The sequence below is a fragment of the Ruditapes philippinarum genome, unplaced genomic scaffold (assembly GCF_026571515.1).
Source record: "Ruditapes philippinarum isolate M1 unplaced genomic scaffold, ASM2657151v2 ctg1424_1_1_1_1, whole genome shotgun sequence".
NCBI lineage: Eukaryota > Metazoa > Mollusca > Bivalvia > Venerida > Veneridae > Ruditapes > Ruditapes philippinarum.
The window spans coordinates 106,130-129,077 of NW_026862094.1; the positions used below are offsets into that span (position 1 = coordinate 106,130).

The 22,948-nt window shown below is 35.9% G+C and overlaps 4 protein-coding genes across 5 annotated transcripts; all 4 read left to right on the forward strand.

Annotated features, from left to right (window-relative positions):
* Positions 1-6,999: 6,999 nt before the first annotated feature.
* Positions 7,000-8,145, forward strand: LOC132717880 (uncharacterized). Its single transcript, XM_060701454.1, has one exon. It carries the CDS (start codon positions 7,000-7,002, stop codon positions 8,143-8,145), a length of 1,146 nt encoding a protein of 381 aa, XP_060557437.1.
* Positions 8,146-9,223: 1,078 nt separating this feature from the next.
* LOC132717881 (uncharacterized protein F54H12.2-like) lies at positions 9,224-10,978 on the forward strand. Its single transcript, XM_060701455.1, has 2 exons — positions 9,224-9,707; positions 10,110-10,978. Exons 1-2 carry the CDS (start codon positions 9,224-9,226, stop codon positions 10,976-10,978), a joined length of 1,353 nt encoding a protein of 450 aa, XP_060557438.1.
* A 1,303-nt stretch (positions 10,979-12,281) lies between these two features.
* Positions 12,282-15,066, forward strand: LOC132717885 (uncharacterized). Of its 2 annotated transcripts, none has more exons than XM_060701461.1 (3): positions 12,282-12,902; positions 13,203-13,371; positions 13,666-15,066. In XM_060701461.1, exons 1-3 carry the CDS (start codon positions 12,558-12,560, stop codon positions 13,863-13,865), a joined length of 714 nt encoding a protein of 237 aa, XP_060557444.1. In that variant the 5' UTR covers positions 12,282-12,557; the 3' UTR covers positions 13,866-15,066. The 2 variants fall into 2 exon arrangements, with proteins under 2 accessions (XP_060557444.1, XP_060557443.1); XM_060701460.1 differs by having other exon boundaries at positions 13,883-15,066.
* A 2,888-nt stretch (positions 15,067-17,954) lies between these two features.
* Positions 17,955-22,124, forward strand: LOC132717886 (uncharacterized). Its single transcript, XM_060701462.1, has 2 exons — positions 17,955-19,869; positions 20,127-22,124. Exons 1-2 carry the CDS (start codon positions 19,838-19,840, stop codon positions 21,358-21,360), a joined length of 1,266 nt encoding a protein of 421 aa, XP_060557445.1. The 5' UTR covers positions 17,955-19,837; the 3' UTR covers positions 21,361-22,124.
* The last annotated feature ends 824 nt before the right edge of the window (positions 22,125-22,948 follow it).

Below are 22,948 nucleotides of genomic sequence, written 5' to 3' on the forward strand. Positions count from 1 at the left end.
TTTGAACGCCCTCTCGGAAGTGAAAAATGCTATTTTTGGTCCCCTGCCCGTTTTACACATTTTCCAGCTTTGCTATGGTTAGTGATGACTTGATAATAATGACCCAATCACACTGGACCTAGAGTTTTGTTTAAAGCGACATGTCTCCAGATTCATGATTTTATTAATGAAATAACAATAATACAAATTAAAAAGTAAAAATATTGTCAAGTGAGCAAAGAAAGTAATTTACACAGGACAAACAGCACTTACAAATCTACGAAAATTACCAAAAGTAGGTCTGAATAAGCAAATATAGCTTGTACTGCGTTAGTCTCCCAGTAGGAACATAGTGATATATACCTCAAAATCAATCAGTAATTGCACAAAATATGTATAATTACGTTATTTAATTGTGAATATGTTTGCATTTTTACTCTGAGTACATGTTTCTTCAGGTTGATTTTTTGCATATCGGCATGCATCTTTAAGATCTTCAAGTATCAATAGAGAGTTGAATGTATGAAATATTTTCAATCGTCAAGTTTTACCAGCATTTGTGTTCTAAGATTTTCAGAAATGAGGCAGACGTGCGTAAACTCTGTTTAAACGAAATAGTTAATCACCTCTGGATTGTATGAGGAAAGTGCAAATAGGACATCGGCTACCTGATCAGAGAGACATCCACTGCGCACTTGTAATCATATTACTTATTTACGTCTGAATATTGTCCTGATGTGTATATATCCATATACACTACGTGCACGACAATGAAATAGACATAACAATGATATTAATGCTGAAACATGTTCAATCGTTTCCATTGTATCATCGACGACAGCCTCGCAAAAACGGTGGTCAGGGTCGTGAATTTAAACCCACATAAAGTTTATATCAACTGTGTTATAGTCGTGCTAGGGAATTATTGAGATGTTGGCGGCATGAATAAGGAATACCGTTATGGCCATCTTGGTTATACATTAAAATACACAGTGCAACAATGTGATAACTTACGACAGTGCGATGGCGACAAAGCGATAGTGCTTTGACGAAAATGCGATAGTACGATGGCCACAATGCGAGAACGCGATAGTACGATGACGACAGGGCGATAGTGTTATCGCACTGTCGCCATCGCATTGTCGTCACCGCACTATCGTATTGTCGTCATCGCACTGTCGCATTGTCGTAGCGTCGCCATCGCATTATCGCACTGTCGCTATCGCATTGTCGCACTGTTGTCATCGCGTTATCGATTGTCGACTATCGCATTCCGGTAAACGGTTCTTAACAAATGACGAATAAGGTGATGGTACAGAATATTGAAAATAATTTTAATTTTGTCAATAGAACTTTTTCTTTTTGTTTTTTTTCTTTTCTTTTTTTTACTATTTTTTGTTTGTTTCTTTTCTGTTTACTAAAAACGTCTAAATAGAATTATGAATTAATAATCAGTAACATTTTATATCCGAAGATAGGGGAAATACTTAAAGAGTTAAACATACACCGATAATGTAATAAATTGCAAATTGTGTGCAACTTTAATATAGTAGAAATATTTCAGATGAAAATGTTTAACGTTGACATTTAAAAGATGCAAAAAATATTCAAAATAAGTGTTGAACACTTATATAAAAAAGACAAATAAAGTATATTCATAGATCATATTACAAAAATATATACAAAAATAAAAATTGTGTAATGGAAAATGACTTTGATAATAATGTAGCTTTAAACAGTCTGTTTAAATACAAACTAAAAAGATTCCTTATATTTAATTGGTCAGTAATACATGAGTTTTCACGATGAATACGAAAATAGTTCAATGGTCACTATAAAAATACAGCTAAAATCACGTAGGTAATATCTATTAAATTGTAATTGGTTATCAGTGGTTGTGTTGTTTTGTAAGATGTAGAATTTATTACATAATAAGAAATTTACGTCAACACAAATTTTGCTATATATCTAACATAAATGGTCAGCCATTTTCACTATAAGTTGAATTTAACAGCAGATTATACTATAAGTTTAACTGGTCAGCATATTCTTCTATAGTCAACTGATTCCCCTTGTGGACATAGTAATACAAGGTGCTTCAATGTTAAAAACATATCTATCTTGCTTTCGTAAATCCATTTTATTTATTCCGCAAAACACTTACTGTTTTTATTATTACATGTATTTTTATTATTATAATTATTTTAAGGGGAAAACATGCAACGTTCGAATTACCCACTATCTGCTGGAATGTAGTCGGGGATTGCCAGCTAATAGGTAGTTGGTTATTGGAATATCCAACCAAATTGACGCACCTTTAGGTTTTTATCTATATCTAAAATGCGGCTATTTTTGGTGGATGGTGAACATAACGCTTTCATATTTCTTACAGGTGGTAAATAAAAATTAAAAAAAAAAACATTTAAGATATACAAGGTTCTGTGTGATATTTGCTTTATATATAGCCAAAGTGATTTTAAAACTGCCGATGTAAAGAGGATAATGATACTTGCCGTTAAAGTGACTTAATGCTCATACTTTCATAGTCAAGTTGAGCAGAATTGACAAGACATTGCAAAAGATTTACTGTTAAAATGGTGATTCTGCCTAAAATATAAAAGACTGTCCCACTCTTTTTATGGAGTGAACGTTACAGGTAAATTCTAATGGATATTTTTGAAAATTTCGTTTGAATCCATGCATTGTTTATTGTTAATGTGAACTAGGTTTTTTATATTAAAAGGAATAATTGCAATATAAAAACTCATTTTGAAATTCACCTTTTCACTCATTGAAACCATTGGATGACCATAATGTCATTTTAAATACTTATATATTTTGCAATATAAGTAAAAATTGCTTTGTAGTTAATGCCATCTTTTCCTCTTATACTATATGGTCAGCAGATTTAAGGTACTGTGCATTAGGTCAGATGTAAAGAAGAATCTGCTGACCAGTTAACCTATCACCGCATTGCATAAGCATTTTGTGAAAAATGGCCGTTTTCATTGAAAAGCCCACTGTTACACAAGTTCAAATTGCTATGAAACTATAATAATAAAAAATGTTTAATACTGTTCAAACTTGACACAAACGTTAACTGAACCATAGTTTTTGTAACGGCATGCTCCATTTTGGATTTTCTGTTACCATGGCAACGAGGGGAAATTTCAAAATCACTATAGTGTCTTGATTTGTTCCATCAAAACTGTTTTCAAAGTGCTGCAACTTCTCAATCGATTGAGATAAAGTGAAAGGCTTTTCGTTACATTAAGATCGACCTGATTCCATTTTTAGCCTCTCACAAATCCAAAATATTCTTGGCACCCTCGATGTATCTTTTACATAAAAGGGCGGCGCCGAAAAAGTGATCACCTTTCAGTTACTAACATTTCTCAAACGAATAATATATGTGTTTGGGAATAAAATAAACATTGTTTTAACTATTTGAAGTTTCAAAAGGGGTGGGATGAGATGGCGTGAGAACACGTCTATATGAGGCAAAGGGTTAACATATAGTAAAATCTGTTGACCAGTTACACTAACAGTGAAAACTGTTGACCAACTAGATATCTAGGAAAATATATGTTATTTTGCCGTGAATTTCTTAGTTGTATCGTAATGTAATTAAATACAATATATTCTACATCTCGCAAACCAGAACAACTAAAATGTAAAAGAAACCAAGGGGCAGGACGTGAAGTGGTTGCACACTTGGTTCAAGCGAGCGAATTGGTTGCAAACTTGACAAAATGGCGAACACGGCTTGATTTTTTTAAACGGGTGAACGAATTATTGCCAGACAAGTGGGTTTCTTTGTTATTTTGTAGTTCATTAGTATGTCTATTCCATAATGCAATATATATGCCACACTCGGTTAAAGGTTTCAGCATCCTAGATTCTGTTTTGACGAAGTTATTGAAGATATAAACTGATCATGTAGATATTTTAAAATTTGACATATGACTGTTCTGGTCGGGTTTTCTCCTTATTTATTCGAATTTGTAAGTTTTGAACTGCATTTAACAATAACAAAATATATTTCTGTCAATGCGGTACAAATGGTTTTTGTTCGCAAGTCCGAAGATAACGTGCAATACACAAAAATATCTTGTTCAAGCAGACTTATACTTCAAGCATTTTAGGTTGCAAACTTTTGTGTTAATATTGTGGCATGCATATTTTAGCGAGGAATAACTAATCATTTTTTCAAAAATAATTAGCAATATTAAGGCAATTATACCCGCTCATCTTATAAGAAATATATATACAAATTGTGCACGCGTGCAGATATATCCTAACACAGGGTCTTTCAAATAGATATAAAACACAATACAGTGTATGCTAAATTGTTCAGTTGTGTTTTTTCTCCTCGATATACTTCTTTTCTTTTTACAAAGTCATAGGACTTTTTTTATATCTTGGCATGACTAACTGTAAAGGAAAAGAAGAAAAAATGGCAACAAACAGCTTCCATTATTGTTCTTTTTTTGAGATTTGAAATGAATTTGATTATATAGTAGATAAAAACTATATTAACATTGACCCAATGGCATTCTTTAAAATGTTCCTTATTATTGACCAATCGAAACATCTTCCAAATTCCATAACTCGAACAATGACTTCAAGTAGTTTTGTCACGTATAAGTCAATGTAAATAAACAATCGTATATCATTTATATTATGAAGTAATAATCAAAATCATCTTTAGAATACCAATTGACATAATTAGGATGTACCTTAAATCCGAAATATTGTAAACAAGCATATCATTTTCACTTTTGGTTTGTGAAAATATTTTAAGTGCATTTACATACTTTATGTCTAAAGCAACTACTGATCTTTACATACGAAACAAACAAATTAATATTTCTTGTGGTTTTGATAAACTTTGGACATTTTTTCGAGTAACATCGTGTGTGTGCACATGTCCTTATGTTTATGATGAAAATAATTCACTTACATACAACAGTACTTTCACATACGTTTGTTTTGTATGTAGTTTTCATTTGCATTTTACATATGATGATAGATTTTAGATTTGAAATACCAATAAATATTTTTCTATATGCTATTATTTTGTTTGCAGGCTTTTACTGATGATTATAGTATTGAACTGAGAACCATGTAATTTGAAACAAAAAGTGCATAATTGTTGTAAAAGAAGAAAGTATAAATAACATTTATAACAAAAACAAGTAACAGAACATAAATTATGTCAATAATTGCCATTGAAAATTGGTTAATAAATATAACCTTCTACACTCCTTTTGAAAAGTTTTACTATGGATTTCAATAGAATAAGAATAAGTTTGCAACCAAAAATGCTTGAAGTATAAGTCTGCAACCAAAATGTGCTTGAACAAGATATTTTTGTGTATTGAACGTTATCTTCGGACTTGCAAACTAAACTATTTGTACAGCATTGACAGAAACATATTTTGTTATTGTTAAATGCAGTTCAAAACTTACAAATTCGAATAAATTAGGAGAAAAAACGACAAGAACAGTCTTATGTCAAATTTCAAAATATCTACATGATCAGTTTATATCTACAATATCTTCGTCAAAACAGAATTTAGGATGCTGAAACCTTTAACCGTGTAAGGCATATATATTACATTGTGGAATAGACATACTTATGAACGTCAAAATATGAAAGAAACCCACTCGCCTGGCAATAATTCGTTCACCCGTTTCGAAAAATCACGCCGTGTTCGCCATTTTGTCAAGTTTGCAACCAATTCGCTCGCTTGAACCAAGTGTGCTACCACTTCACGACCTGCCCCTTGGAAACTATTTAAGTGTTTTTGTCGTATTTTCTTCTTTTTCTATTTAGTCATGCCAGTTAAACGTACAGTAGAGTCTGCTGACCAGTTAAACATGTAGAAGAATCTGCTGACAAGTTAAACGTACAGTGAAAATAGCTGACCACTTCTTTAGATATACAGAGAAAATTCTGTTTAGACGTACATTTCTATTTTTCACACTGTTAGTAAATATAATAAATTAACAATAGTATATGATTTATGATGGTGTGCCGTTTTCAATCATGCCGTTTTGAACCAGGGATTAATTATGACGTCATTTAATCCTAATCCTTGATAATCCTAATCCCCGAAACAATGGTTTTATTGAAAAAACTAAACAGGATTAATCTCTACTTATGATTATTCAATCATCTTAAACAATGGGCATTAAAATCTTAAACAATGGGCATTGAAATATTAAACAATGGGCATTGAAATATTAAACTATACGTCATTTAATCCTAATCCGAGATAATCATAATCGCCCGAAATAATGGTTGTATTGAAAATCGTAACAGGATTAATCTTTATTTATTATTATCCAATCGTCTTAAACAATGGGCATTGAAATGTAATCATTTCTTAAAGAATGGAGAATTGAAATGTAATTATAAGAAAGGATTCTATTTCAATGCACATTGTTTAAGGTATGGTTTAGGTAATCCATACTTTCAAGTGTATTGTTAAGATAAAATAGCCGGATTAGACAGACTGGTGTATTGAAATGATTGAAGAGCTGATCCTTTTTCGCACTTAGAACAGAAAAGAAATTAACAGATAAACATTGACTGATATAGGTACATCTTTAATGATATTATAATGAACATGGCTGCAAACGAAATTATATCACCCAGTGAGGCCGAAGAAGATCTGTCTCTCAGTATTGAAGACAGTGAATTCGCTAGACCGCTTACTACAAAATATGTCGAAGTTTCAAGTTTAAATGGTACTAAATCCAGCGATGACTGCATGGTGTGCGCCCAGAGTATCCCGAAGAATCGATTTACCTTCCTTGCACAGATTATTGCAATCTACGGTATTATCATTGTGGCAGCAGTGAATCTCTCTGTTCGTCCGGACGGGCCTAATAAAGAACTTTGGGTTGCGTTGTTAGCCTCGGCTCTAGGTTGTGTTCTTCCGGCACCGGGGCTGAAGTATAGGAAGCCGGTGCAATCTATATCAAGCGGTTGGTTGTCGTCAGAGAGAAAAAATGAGAGAGACGGGCAATGAAACTAAACTGGAATACCTTAAACGTATTTACACCGACCCTTCGCACCCGGCCAGTTTCGGTGGGCGGCAACGATTGAAAAGGGAAGCAGACAGAGAAGGAAAATTCCATATCAGCAATAAAGAAATAGTTGAGTTTTTAGAATCACAGGATACTTACAGCACGACCAGGAGAGTTCACAGGCGGTTCAAAAGAAACAGAATAAGAGTGAGCGGTATTCACATGCAATATGATATGGATTTATGCGACATGATGAAAATGAGGCGCTTCCGGTACAACAAGGGAACCAGATATCTTCTCACTGTCATTGATGTATTTAGCAGGTATGCATTCGTAAGGCCTCTGCGCTCTAAGACAGGACAAGCAGTGGCCAGTGCTCTAGAAGACATTCTGACCTCGGGCCCGAAACCGGCTCGTTGCAGATCGGACAGGGGCATGGAGTTCCGATGCAAGCCCGTGACAGACCTTCTAATGCGCCTAGGGATTAAACAGTATTTCAGTGCGTCCGCCTTGAAGTGTCAGCCTGTGGAGCGTTTTAATCAAACTCTGAAAGGCGCTATATACAAGTGGTGCTACGAGAACAGATCGTTCTCGTATGTTCCTGTGCTGGAAATGTTGGTGCACAGTTACAATCACCGCGTGCATTCATCACTATTTGGACTCAGTCCAAGCGAGGTTTCAGAGTCAAACCAAGCGAGGCTCTGGAATTTGATGTACGTAGAAAATGCTAGTAGCAGTAAGAGTGGTGAGCGGCGAAAAGTCAGATTGTTTAAATACAGTGTAGGAGATCTGGTAAGGGTCAGCTTGGCTAAGCGTACATTTGAAAGATCTTACAACCAAAAATTCACATCTCAGATCTACAGAATACGAGGGCGGGTCTACCGTGATAACTTGCCAGTGTATTATCTGATGGACCTCGAAGAAAAACCAATAGAATCAACTTATTATGAAGCGGAACTGCAACGAGTGCGGAAGAATCTTGACAACATACAGGAATGGGAAATTGAAAAAATACTCAAGACGAAAAAATCAGGAAAGGGGCAGTTGGTGCTAGTTCGATACCGCGGCCTTGGACCAAGCTTCGACAGGTGGATATTGAAGTCTTCAATAAGCAGTAATCGTAAATGATGATATTCATGATGTAATGACTAATTAATGAACAGTGATGGAGCAGTTCCATGTTGACATAAACAGTAAAGACTGTATTCAGTTGTATCCTCTTAATAATGGCTGCGAATTCCGAGTGGTAATGGACGAAAGTCTTGTATTGAAAAACGGCAAAAGGTGGTCCGTCGCATTGGTCGGGTTGACAGTGAATTGTGACCATGACGACATGCAACTTAATGGACGGGAATTGTACGTATGTTCAAACATTGTGGACTTTTCAGTGGTCGGGGGCAAAAAGGTTCAGCTATTGAGAAAGATTTGCCTGGGGGACGGGGTACGAACTGCAGAGGGGGGGCGCATGTTTTCTGTTGACACTATTGAAAATTGTTGCTTTTACAAAAGAGTTTATGGTCATGAGATAAAATGCATTCACATTTATAGTCTTTCTGCAACAGGCAAGAGAGCTACAGCACTGATAGATTGTACAGTAGGCGTAACTTTACATTTTAAATGCTCCAATTAGCAAACGCCAATCAAACGTTATCCTATCGTTAATTGGCTACGTCACACGCATGATCAATCGTGGTTAAATAATAAATATCAATACACCAATAGAATCACACATACACACACTCGTATAAATCAGCATGGATACTAGAGGTGAACAATCCCGACTTCTGTACATCCCGGATTTCCAGGCTTGGGAAAGGATATATCAGAGCAAAGTTCCACGTCGTCCATTGTCAGAAGGAAAAAGGAGTACTGTGCATGTAAGAAATCCTGCAGACGTGAAACTTCGTTTCGTGTCACCTGTTGAAGAGACGGTTGATCAAGCCGAGAGTGAAATCAGTTCAAAATCAAAGGCCGACTTTCGAGCTAAAAAAAGAAAAATTCAAGATACAGAAAGTCTGCCGAAGCAGCTGAGTGTTAAAGACGTAGTCCGGGCATCTACTTCTACTGCTACCACTAGCTCTACTTCATTACAAAAGCAGAAAAGAAAAAAGCACAGACAGGAACAAGGAGTGAAGAAAATCGGTGTAAAAGACTCTAAGAAATTTAGTTACAGGACACTCAACGATATATTCAGTAAGTCGGGATAATGTCGGTTATTTCTCCACTAAGCGGTAGTGAAAGTGCGCCTGAAGCCCTGGATATATTCCGTATGTACCCGAACCAAGTCGCCGTACAGAATTACTATCAAGAAGACATCAGACCAGTAAGTCAGTTTGGTGGCATTGACGCTCCGCTGGAGTTCGAAACATCTCTTCAAGGAGATAGCTATTGTGAATTACCGTCTTCCCGACTATTTGTAAGAGCTCAAATTCTCAATGCAGACGGTACTGCATGCAGCGAGGATGTTAAAATATCTCCATGTGATCTGTTTTTCCATTCAATGTTCAAAAAGGTTGACATATACATGAATAGAACGCTTGTTTCCAGTTCCGGAGACTTATACCCCTACAAAAGCTTTTTCAACAAGTTATTTCGATGTGGCGTGAACACTGGCAATGGAACACTGTCAGAGAGTGAACTATTTTCTGGAAATGATTCGGGTTTTCCGGCAGAAACAAATCCTAACGCAGGTAAGTTGCTGTATGCAACATGTGTCCATTTATTACTGATTATTACTGATTTCTTATGAATGAATTAAATTATTTTATTGTTTATCGTTTTTGGTATTGATAAATAAACTTGACAAGTTAATAAAGAAGTAAAATAGAGCTATCAAAAAGGAAACAATATCTTTACACAGTGCTATGCTATGCTATGCTATGCTATGCTATGCTATGCTATGCTATGCTATGCTATGCTATGCTATGCTATGCTATGCTATGCTATGCTATGCTATGCTATGCTAATGCTAATGCTAATGCTAATGCTATGCTATTCTATTCTATGCTATGAAATGCTTTGCTATGCTATGCCATGCCATGCCTTGCTATGCTCAAACTATTATTAATTTTATTTGCCTTCCTTTACTGCAGGTAATTTCTCATTGTTCCAGCGATACAAAGTCGGTCGTGGTTCTAAGCCATTTGACATGGTAGGGCTTCCACTGAATGACCTAATGGAACTTGATCGTTACCTTATCAATGGCGTTCATTTGAGAATCGTGCTTCATCGGAACAGCGCAGAGTTTTGTCTAATAAGCGATGAAGACAATAATAATGGTGGATATCAAGTAAAACTACTCGACTGTTACCTTAGAATACTGAAATGTAAACCGAATCCAGCCATACTGGTCGCTCATAGTAAGGTACACAAGGGGCTCACTGCCAAGTATCCCTACATAAGAACCGAAACGAAAAGTGCTAATATTGCTAGCGGTCAGAGTGTGTTTTCATGGGATCATATTAACGCTTCCTACCTGCCAAAGTTGGTTATAGTTTCTTTTGCAGATAGCGCTGCAGTGCTGGGCTCGCTGAAATTGAACCCATTTAACATGGAACACTTTGATGTTCGCCAAATAAGTCTTTATGTAAATGGTATACCTTGTTCAGGGTGCCCAATCAATGTAAACTACAACCAAGATCTGACAGCGGAAGTGTTCGACCGGATGTACGGATTTGGCAAAGGGCGGCCATTATACACAGCAATGGGTGGTATCAGCGGCAAAGACCGTGGGAATGTCGGTATAAACAGAGCTGACCTAAAAAATGGAAGGGCTATATACGTATTCGATCTTGCTCCAATTATAGAAGAGCCATTTCATTTTGAGCTACAACACAGTGGAACGCTATCAATGCACGTGAAATTTGGCAGCTCTCTTGCGCAAAATGTTGCTTGTATTTTTTATGCTGAATATGATGCTTTGATGGAAATTGATGAAACGCGTGGCGTGAAAATTGTTTAAAATATGTTTTACGTTTTGATGTGTATTAAACCTGCCTAAAGTTATGTCTTTGTGGTTGAATCATGTATAAATCTTGGTTGTGTACATTGACTGCATTTTTTAGAGTATTATTTAGTTTTAAATGAAAACATCAATCATTGTTTAAAATATATCATAAGCTTAAATCTGTATTGATCCTGCCTTAATGTCTTTGTGATTGAATCATGTATAAATCTTGGTTGTGTACATAGACTGTATTATGTACAGTATTATTTAGTTTAGCATTCTTTACAAGTATTACTGATTAAAAAAACTTTGATTGCAATAACTATTAAATAATTAATGTTGTTTTTCCCCGTATCATTATGTTTGTGCGTGTCTGATTTTCATGTTTTGCTTTCATTGTAATTAAAGTGTGCACGTAAAACCATTGTTGTCTTGTCACTTGCTAGTAGATTACGAACAGGTGTGAAAATGACCAATTCAGCCTATTTGGTAATGTTTGGTCAGTTCTGACTTGTTAAATAATCATAACACCAAAATAATCATACAAATAATTTTCAGTCATATTTCGCCAATTAACTACCCCTAGCCTAAAGTAAGCATATATAAACATACACAATACATGTACATGCCAACATTCGCAAGAATAATACGTTACGTCACTTCGCAACCAAGGATTAAGTCACGTGACCACTTGAAAAAAAACTAGTAGTTTTTTTTCGTTAGCCCCTTATTCTGTACACAAGAAATGCAAAACACAAAAACATATTTTGTTTCATATAATGCAATAATAATAATTATTTATTTATTTATTTATTTTTATTTTTTTTTTGCTGCTCCTTTTTGTAATTAGTTAGAAATCGTGAAACAATAAAAAAATAATGTAACAAGAATCATATCAAGGATCTTAGATAACAAAGTTTTATTTTATGCCAGTTTTTGATGTTTAATATATTTGCTATAAATTGTTATCTTCAAGCGTTAATTCCCACTGGAACATTTTTACAAATAATTTCGAGAAATGCGCACCGACACTGACATCAAAACTTTCCACATATCTATTATTGCGCCAAACTTTCAATACCGGTATTCAAAAAGGAGCTGTCGGCCTTTTATCAAAGGCACTGGCCTTAGTGTCGTCTGCTTCTGACATCTGGCGCCCCACTTAACAGCATTGCTCTCCTTACTCAAGAAATGCAAAACACAAAAGCATTTTTGTTTCATATATTGCAATAATAATAATAATAATAATGACGATTTATGATTGAAGCACTGATTATTATTATTATGAATATTATTGTGGTTTTTCTACTGATTCTTCTTGTTAAGTGTCAAAGATACACATTACTGAAAATTGTGAAACAATATAATTATATGACAAGAATCAAATCAATAATTTTAGATGACACAGTTTTATGTCACAAAAATTATCTATTATTGCGACACACTCTCAGTACTAGTACACAACATGAAACGTCGGCTTTTGATCAAAGGCGCCCGCCTGATTGTCGTCTGCTTATCTCCAGCAGAGTTGGAGACCACCTGTCAGCTGGTACCCAGGCCCTTTTAGTCACGTGACAACACAGTTTATAAGCAAATGCTGAAGGTCTTTTTAAATCACTTGACCCTTGGAAATTCATCTGTTATAGAACAAATGGAAAAGCTTTATATTTTGATTAGCCTTACGGCGCTATTTGCATTTAGCAGTAGTTTATGTGTGACAGAAGATGAAGGGAAAGATGGTATTGATTTGAGGTGTAGTTCCAGGTGGAGTGGAGAAGGTTCTAAAATCCGTCGTCTTATAGTACACAGCTGGGACGGCTCCTGCCACTTTCCGGAAGGGGGCCTTTTGACGCTTTACGGCGCAGATCAGGATTGTTTCACCTGTTCGAAGTCTATCCATGAGCGAATGATGGTTAACGGAGAGAAATGTACAGTCGCTGTAAGTCACACATTCTTTTTTTATTTTAAATTTTACGATGAAATGTTAAGTGTTAAATCCTTGAAAATGATATTTACTTTTTATCTCCCCCGAAAAGTGCATGAAAGGATCCAGCCCTGCATGTTTCTGTGCAGCGTCTCCGATATTAAAATACAATGTATGAAACCTCATTTGTTCGGTAAATTCTTCTTTTTGCATTGCCTTCTGCTCGAACTGTCTGTATATTTTTAGCAGAAAACACGTTTGATAGATCCCTGGTATTATAATTATATTTAATTAACAAAAGACATTTATCTGCAGGTTCCTACAGCAAGGTCAGAATCGAAAATTTCCGGAAGCAGCAGAACCACAACTGGGTCAATAGATTTCACGACAGAGCTCTACGAGGCAGTCTGGCAGGTAAAAGGTAGCATCCATGGCACCACAACTACAGCAGCTGAAACCTATAGTGCATCCTCAAGTTTGCAAGGTACTTACATAATATTTGTTTTATTTACGCCTTTAAAACTAATTATATAATTTGCAGTTTGAATAAACTATTATTTTAAATGCGGATGCGTGCATTTTTATGTACAGCACAACTTTTTAACTTCCCTTTCCAACTTGAGGTCATATTTATTCGATTTTTTTTTTTGTTGTTGAAAATTTAACTATTTGTTGCCATTTGTGTTATAAGAATGTAATGCACCTAAATTATAGATTAATTCTGTTGAGATTTGATCATTCTGGTCAGGATTGCACTGTATTTTCAACCTTTTTACAGACAGTGGTTCGATCCCCAGATGGACATATGGGCTGTTGTCAACTTTAGCGGTAACTGTCCTGGTCTTATTCGTGCTCCTAGTACTGTTGCTATTGCGTTATAGGAGACAACGGGCGTATATTTGCTGTAAACCAAGAACAAGTCCAAGTGTAAGCATGGAATCTGTTATGATATATCCGTTGCCGACATTACAACTTTAATATTTGTAAATTTACAGAACTATGCATATTGGTGACAGTCGCACTGGTTGTAAAATTTCTGAAGGGTTTTAATTGGCAGCCTCATCCTCTCCAACAACAACAACAACAACAACAACAACATCGTAGATTTCAAGGAGGTAGAGAGCTTGTGATTAATCAACCCCATAGGGCACTACGACCACAGAGGGCTCGGAGGCAAGTCCAAAGATTACAAATATCGTGGTAAAAATAAGCTCGCGCCAGTGTGTGTGTGTATTTTATTTCTGATGTGACACCATGTGTTTTCTTAGAGTGCTACTTAGTTGTGGACACCATGTGTTTTCTTAGAGTGCTACTTAGTTGTGTGTCACTTATTGGCACTGGGATTTTCTGTGTATGATTTCTTTCTGTTACATCATGTATAAATAGTAATTTCTTATGTCTTTCTATATTAAATGAGTAGAAAAATGTGCCGCAGTATATGTGCATGAATCGTTAGTGTTTCTGGTGTGTATGAGTTAAGTATCTAAGACGAAACATTTCAAAGAATTGTTATCTGTGTTGACGTGACAACCAACGTTCCAAGTGTTCTATATTTTGTTTCCCGGTGTTCTATATTTTGTCTCATATATGTCATAGTAAAGTGTAAATGACAAGTTTTAAAACTCGTTTGATTACCTACACTATAATCTTTGAAATAGTGAAGATGTCAGACTTAAAGATGGCAGATTTTCTTTCATGAATTCTTGGTTATCTTAATTTGAGCCGTGTCACGACAAAACCAACATAGTGGGTTTGCGACCAGCATGGATCCTTTACAAACCCTATTACAAGTAGAGAAACTGATAGCGACCAGCATGGATCCTGATCAGACTGCGCGGATGCGCAGGCTGGTCTGGATCCATGCTGGTCGCAAACCCACTATGTTGGTTTTGTCATGACACGGCTCATTTAATTTTTTTTTGTATAAAGACGGGTTTTTTCGTGGAATGCTTCAGTTATATACTAAGCGAAAGTTCTAACACCCCCACACATTTGCCTTTCAGCTAGTCATAAATTGGTTGTCTTATTACATAGTATTATAATTAAAATGGGTGTTAGAAGTTTCGACAATACACCGAGTCATGACACACGAAAATATACACCGGATGATGCATGTTTTTGTTTAATTGTTATTCTTACTAGATAGTTTTACCAGTGTAGAATATTGTTTAAAATCGAAAATAAATCAGTGAAATATTCATTTTCGTTTTACTCTGTTGTCCGTGAACCAGACCTTCATGTTCTATACATGGTCTCCTATTACCGGGAATTAATGTCTTGCCATTTAACGGAAGAAAAAATAAGAATACGTTTAGCTTTATATAAAAATAGCATTATCATCATTAATTTTCATGGATCACTTTTAATCTTCGATGGATGCTTAGTTTTTCTTCTATTATATGGCAAGCTTTAACAATAGGCCTATTGGAGGAACAATAGCATATTTACAGTAACGTTACGAAGAATGATAATCACGTTCGTCTATACAAAATGTGTGATCATTATCTTCGAGAAATGATTAATAGGGCAACAGTGGCTGAACGCATTAAATAATGCAGATAACAAGTTAGAACGCAAAACATTTGATTGCAGTATATAACAGGTTTAATGGCAAAGAACAGTGACGATTTAAAATAAATAATAAAGACATAATCTGGCAAAATTTGACAGGTTAAATATCAAAAGAAAAAAAAAAGAACAACTACAAAACACTGAAAAGAAAAGACATCAAAAATAAATATAATCCTTCACTGATTTTTTTACACATACTACAACGAGAATTCGCCGTCCCCCGAATAACACTCTTTCAACAGTCTAAAAACTTCCTTGCTCTGATTTGGCCTGTCAATTTCAAAAGCGCAGTCATATTCTTTTCTTATTTTCGTTATCCAGAATATGCTACTGTCTGTCACATAATGCAATCTCTTGCAAGTCAGTTTAAAATGGAACAAATCAGTCATTTTAAGGTGATGTGCAATTTTTTGCAGAATAACGTCTGGCAGTCATAAAAGGAACACATCATCTGAACCTTGGGTTGTGTCCATGTCACTGTCCTCACTTGACCACCAGTCACTGTTTTCTTGTTCAGGCTCTTCCCAGCGCATGTCCGATGACCTAGACTGGTCCTGGTTGTCTTCGTCTGCGGATTGGCCACTTTCGTCATCACTTATGACGACGGCAACATCCGAGCAATCGGAATACCTCAGTCTCATCCTTAGCTGGCTGATTCCAGGCAGACCTGAATCAACATTTTCCTTGTTCTCGTCGGTCAGATCGATCGGCATCAGTGCATTTCGTCCAACATTATCCTGATATAATGCCGCCTGCTCGCAGGTGTCCACAATTACCCCGATTGAAGAACATAATCGAATCAGCCCCATTTTAGAAAGTGTAACCTGAGTGCCTGAACGCACATTTATTATAGTTCCAACAGCCTTTCCGTTCACTATGTCCATTTTCAAGTAATTTTCAATATCGAGAGAAACACAATTTGAAGCCATTTTTAAGTTGTTTTTTTTAATCGACCTTACACTAAAGTATATGATGTAGATTTGTGACGGTTTGATAAAAAGCAACAGATATAAAGGGTCGCTAAAACAATACAAAACAAACACATAATATACATTGTCCAATCAAAACGTAGCTGAGACGCGGCGTCTCGTGGCACGTTGTACTCGTGTCACGTTCGGTACACTGAATTGACACTGATTGTGCCAATGCTAGACAAAAGAGATAAAAGGATATAAATCACGTGGGAAAATAGTACTGACACGTTACAATTCAATGTAGCATTCAGTACTAAATAAGATAAATGGTACCTTTTATTGGTACTAATTGAATGATCTGATTGTGCCGTTTTATGTGTTTTTTTTTGTTGTTGTTTTTCAAATTACCATTAAAAGACGGGATAAAGCTTTACTACTTACCTTGAATGAGAAAAATTTTGAGCGTTGATGTAATAATTTTAACTTTACTCAAGTGCCACGCCTTCTCTGGCACCGCCCCTACCTAACAACGTTTGTATTAAAAAATACAAAACAAAACAAATTAAAAACAACCAAAACAAAACAAAAAAATTAAAATAAACAAGAGATGTATACGTTTCTGTAATTATTTATGTATCAAAAAGTGTTTACGGATATATATTTATATATAATTATACCTTAAAATGATATTCATAAACAGACATATCTATGAAAATCACATTCTGGTTAAGACAGACAAAAGCACTTTCAATAACATCAGTGTTGCAATTCAGTGCATACAGTATTCAATAAAAAACGGACGTTGTCGAATGACAGATGACAACCGATTAATTAAGGAGGCTGTTTTCAACAGAATTATTGGTTTTCAGGGAAAACGGCAGTACCGGGCCTGTAGAGCCGTATTATCTTTGGAAAATGTATTAATTACAAGTTACCCCATAAGTCTTGAAAAGTGAGTAGAACTTTTTCATTTTCTTACAGGCACATTAGCTCTCGGAATCATGTTTTTTTTGGATATATTAATAAAATGTTTCTACTGAAAGTAATTGCTATTTCAAAATCATTGTTCATTTATGAATATTTAAAGCACTCGTTTTGCAATGTTTCCAATGCTTCTTGTTTACATTTCTTACATGCATAGATCGATTTCAAGCGCTTTCTATGAATTGAAGCAAAATATGTGCATAAAAAACTCTTGACTATTATAGTTTTAGTCTTGTTTTAATATAAACAAGCTCGATAAACATGTACTATTCATTTGTGTGCTATTTTAAATACAAGAATTAATAGGGACACATATCATTGTAAACAAAGATAGTAATTTTGCGGATTTTGATAACGTTACATTGTCACCACTTTTCATTGTATTTCTTTGAGGATATTTTCATTTCTGAGCGCTAGTGTGGCTTTAACCATTTCAGTATATTTTATGTGTATTTGAAAATCTGCGGCAATCTATTGATATTTTCATTTCTGAGCGCTAGTGTGGCTTTAACCATTTCAGTATATTTTATGTGTATTTGAAAATGTGCGGCAATCTATTGACATTTTCGTTTCTGAGCGCTAGTGGGGCTTTAACCATTTCAGTATATTTTATGTGTATTTGAAAATGTGCGGCAATCTATTGATATTTTCGTTTCTGAGCGCTAGTGGGGCTTTAACCATTTCAGTATATTGTATGTGTATTTGAAAATGTGCGGCAATCTATTGATATTTTCGTTTCTGAGCGCTAGTGGGGCTTTAACCATTTCAGTATATTTTATGTGTATTTGAAAATGTGCGGCAATCTATTGATATTTTCGTTTCTGAGCGCTAGTGGGGCTTTAACCATTTCAGTATATTGTATGTGTATTTGAAAATGTGCGGCAATCTATTGATATTTTCATTTCTGAGCGCTAGTGGGGCTTTAACCATTTAAGTATATTTTATGTGTATTTTCTCATGCTAATGTAAACAATGCAGGACGCCCCTCAGGCTACAAAGACGGGATATTGTCTGTTCTGATGATATAACCATGTATATACATGTATTACCGTCACAAGATTATACATCTTCTCTAGAGTTAATTAAGCCTAGCCGCCCCTATCATGTATATACATGAGTTACCGTCACTAGATTATACATGTTTGCTACAGTTAAGCCTAGCAGCCCCGATCATGTACATACATGAGTTACCGTCACTAGATTATACATGTTTGCTACAGTTAAGCCTAGCAGCCCCGATCATGTACATACATGAGTTACCGTCACTAGATTATACATGTTCGCTACAGTTAAGCCCCCGAACATGTACATACATTACAAATTGTGTAACCACAACACAATACAAATAAATAAATATATATAAAGCGGTCACTTCAGGTCTGATACATTAATTTATTATTACACACTGTCACATCAGGTATGGCAAATTCCAGCGACGAAAACGAGTTCATAAGAAACCTTCTATTCCCAGATGATGAAAACGTAACGTATGAACCAAGCTCACCGGAAGTGCGAGATCAGCTAAGAAAACTAAATGAAAAGTTACTGGATGGTTCTGTGTGTCCAAAATGTGGAAAGCAATTTTTTAATAAATCGAATTCAATAAAACACCAGAGATCGGCAGTGTGTGATAAAAAAAAGGAAAAACGCTGTCAAACTTGTAAAAAGGAGTTCAGGAAACCGTGTGAATTAAAGAGACATATGCTACAATGTGCTGCTATGACAGAGCAATGTACTTTATGCCAGAAGAAGTTTAAATCACGAAAATATCTGGACCTTCATATGCAACGGTCCCATGAGAACGCTTGTCCAATATGTGGTGAAAATTTTGTGGACAACAGAGAACAGCTTGTTGCTCACGCAAGAAGACATTTCAAGGATGACTATCTAACACTGCCTCAAGTGAAAGCACTTAGGAAAATAACTGGTAAATCGGCGTTGCTTCCGGTGGACCGGAATAGTAATTCTAGTGATTCATCTAACGCCGTTCGTGCTTCTAGTGATCCAATTCCAGGACCATCCGGTGCGCCGAACATGGATCCGGCCTTTCAGCAAACATCAAGACCGATACACGGAAACGCTGGTATAGAGATATCGGTTACTCCAAGTGGCACAGAAAAATATTCCCTGTTGGCGCTGTTTGACGGGAAACGACAACAAATAAGTTGGAACCTAGAGACGCATTTACAAAGGTAACACATTTTTATCATGTAATTTATATACATCAAATATGTGTGTGTGAATTAATGTATAGCATAAATACGAACTAAATTTAAACGCATGTGATTATCAAATTTATATACATGTACACATTATAATTATGAATATCGATATCAATTTTTTTCCGAAGCAAGAAAATATAATGCCTCTGGAGCACCCATTGAATAAAATATTCATTCAAACAGTTTATAGAAGTATATATATTTCACTTCCCTTTGCAGATGGACCAATGTGCGTTGGTATTTGAATGCAAAATGCAGGATGATTCGGTACGACAACGAAGGAAATATAAGGTGAATATCTCGCACATTTTTTATTATCTCCCTTTATTATCGAAAAAAAGAAGATTTTGGGAATATTCTCATCAGAAAAGGTTTTTGTAACTTTAAGCATTGTTAATTCTTAATCTAAGTTGTAAGTTGCAATAACATGAAGTTTGCTTCGAAATTATTAACTGCTTAAGCGAGTCATAGTGAAAAACTACTGAATTTGAATTATCTCCCTTTAACAGTGAAGTCCATAAGTAAATACAAATTGCAATCTATTTCAGGGACACAGACTATCCTTGTTTCAGAGCGAAGTCGCAGATACTGCTATCAAGCGAAACAATGCCATCTCAGATTGATCAGGCTTATTTTAAAGTAAATTCGTCGCTTGAATCGTACTGTTCGTCCGAAAGTGGCTGGGTCCTAGACGAGGTGCTTCTTCTTGAACTTTTTATTTTAAGATACAATCCTTTGGGTGGCAACTGCGGCGACCTCGAGCTTCCACATGAATTATCGCGCACACGTGCCCTGATAAATGTCACTGGTAGGCCAGCAAATAGTAAAAACTGTTTTATATACGCTGTCATTGCAGCCATACACCATAAACCTAGTGAACATAGTGATTCTGTGCACTGGTCCGCATTTGAGGACAAAAGAAGGATGTACAGATTTCCGGATAGTATGGACGAAAACGATACAGTTACACTTACAAAGATTCCAGAATTTGAAAAAGAAAACAAAATTTCGGTCAACGTTTTCGCATATGACGATGGTACCGTATTTCCTCTGTATGTGTCCACAAACGGAAATGAGAGGGGACATGCAAACTTACTGTTGCTAAATGTACTGCAACAAGACGACACGGACCAACAGGTATTTCCTCACTATTGCGCCATTAAAGATCTTGGAACTCTTGTCCACCATCAGCTCTCGTCTACGCACAAAGTGTACGTTTGCCCGCGATGTTTGAATGCTAAATACTCCTCCAAAGACCTAGAGCAGCACATGGAGCATTGTAATTTATTAGACCCGTTAAACGTAAAAATGCCAAGCATTGGTAATGATTACATTGAATTTAAAAAGCACCATCTACAACTAGAAGCTCCTTTCGTAATTGTAGCAAGATTCGAGTGTTTTCGTCGGCCAATCTTCGATCTCAATGAACCAACAGAAGGTGCGATCGTGAGAGAAAGATTTCATGATCCCTGTGCTTTTGCTTATTATAGAATAAGCATTGATAATAGCTACCCCAAAGAGCCAGTTTTCTTTACACACCACGATACACGTATAGTCATGAAGGAGTTTCTACAATGCATGCAACGTGAGCAGACAGAAGCACTGGCGATTATGCGGCGAAATCAACCAATACAGTACTGCGATGAAGGGATTCGCAACATTCAGGCGTCCAACGATAAATGCCATATCTGCGACGACACGTTCCTGCCCGGACAGCGTATAGCATTAGACCACTGTCACATAACAGGTAGAAAATTCAACAGTTCTAACAACTTTGAGTAAAATTGTAATACATTGCACTAATATTCGCACTGATATAATTGCTAGAGTAGCTTAAGTGCTAAAATTGCTTAATGCTGAAAATGCTAAATGCTTAAACAGGACCTTTGTTTAGATATTGCTAACAAAAACTATACAACTAACATCTTTACTACCATTTCATTACTTTATTTCAGGGAAAATTCGAGGCAGGGCTTGTATGGGCTGTAATTTGAAGCTGAGGGTACCTAACCATCTTGTTGTCGTTATTAACGATCTCTCCGCATACGACGGCAGAATCTTAATGCGTGCAGCCGAGATTTATGGAGTGAAAAAAATAAGTGTCATCCCAAAAACAATAGATTCCTACGCCGGTTTGACCATCGACAGGTGCCGTTTTATAGATTTTAAAAACTTTTTTAAGGATTCACTGACGTCACTTGTAGACGGACTTAAAGCGGAAGAGGGTCACGAAGCTTTCCTTCATGCCAATAAGTATTGGCCACACTCAATTACTCAACACAGACTTTGTAAGATAGCCTTATGTAGGGATTATATTAAAGGCCCAGATGAACTAGCGGAGACAGACCTGCCACTAATTGAAAATTTTGGGGACTGTGTCGAGGGGTCATCACTGTCCGAAGAGGAATACCGGGTTGTTCAAAGAGTCTGGGACTCAGCTGATGAAAAAAGCCTTTAAAATAATGGAGCTTGCACTGATCACAGACTGTTTATTCACGGCCGACATCATCAGCAAGCTCAGAACAGCGGTGATAAAAGACCTTAGACTGGACCCTATGAGGTTTAACACTCTGGCATGCTTTGCGTTGGAAAGTGCCCTACGTTTCATTGGCACTAGGATTCAGCTTCAGACTTCCCATCTCATGATAGAAAATGCTATTAGGGGTACGCAGTTGCTTACTTATTTATTTGTTTGTTTTATAAAAGAATCATGCATATTAATTGATATTATTTAATAATATGTCAAATGAAAGAAATATCTAGTTTCTATTATTATTATTATCAATGCGACATACCTCTTACATGCATCAAAATACAGCTTGAACAGATCATTATTTAATTTTATAAATACATTGACAATCTTTCGCAGGTGGGATATCTGTCATTGGAAATCCGGCTTATGCGAAAGCGAACAATCGCGAAATGCCAAATGGTACATTCAATGAAGACGAGGAGACCAGTTACATTGACTTTTTGGATTTCAACGGCTGTATACCTCAACGATGATCTCGGCACGACTCCCAGCGTACGGGTTTTGTTTTCTATCCTGGTACGAAATCGAGAGATATGACCATGGATTTATCCTGGAGGTTGATCTTTGCTATCCACCAGAACTGCATGATGATCACGACGGTTTTCGTTTAAATTTAAAGGTCCGTAAGTCTCTTATCTCCAACCTATAATGGATTAAAGCATCTGTTCAAATACATTTTTGCACATTTAAATGGTCTAAAAGCATTCATTTTAATATACATGATGAAGTGGTGCAAAAGAGACAAAGGGAGGTAATCATAGATATAATGGTCAGAAAAGCAGAGATAAAGGGAGGTAATCATGGATATAATCATAATCTTTAGTTTGTAAATTAAAT

Excerpts from the sequence above, each read along its gene's own strand:
- LOC132717880 (XM_060701454.1), top strand. The coding sequence starts at position 7,000 with ATGAGAGAGACGGGCAATGAAACTAAACTGGAATACCTTAAACGTATT.
- LOC132717885 (XM_060701460.1), top strand. The coding sequence starts at position 12,558 with ATGCTGAAGGTCTTTTTAAATCACTTGACCCTTGGAAATTCATCTGTT. Across the intron at positions 12,903-13,202 it reads GAGAGAAATGTACAGTCGCT|GTTCCTACAGCAAGGTCAGA; the intron begins GTAAGTCACACA and ends ATTTATCTGCAG. Across the intron at positions 13,372-13,882 it reads TGCATCCTCAAGTTTGCAAG|AACTATGCATATTGGTGACA; the intron begins GTACTTACATAA and ends GTAAATTTACAG.
- LOC132717881 (XM_060701455.1), top strand. The coding sequence starts at position 9,224 with ATGTCGGTTATTTCTCCACTAAGCGGTAGTGAAAGTGCGCCTGAAGCC. Across the intron at positions 9,708-10,109 it reads AGAAACAAATCCTAACGCAG|GTAATTTCTCATTGTTCCAG; the intron begins GTAAGTTGCTGT and ends CCTTTACTGCAG.
- LOC132717886 (XM_060701462.1), top strand. The coding sequence starts at position 19,838 with ATGATTCGGTACGACAACGAAGGAAATATAAG. Across the intron at positions 19,870-20,126 it reads GACAACGAAGGAAATATAAG|GGACACAGACTATCCTTGTT; the intron begins GTGAATATCTCG and ends AATCTATTTCAG.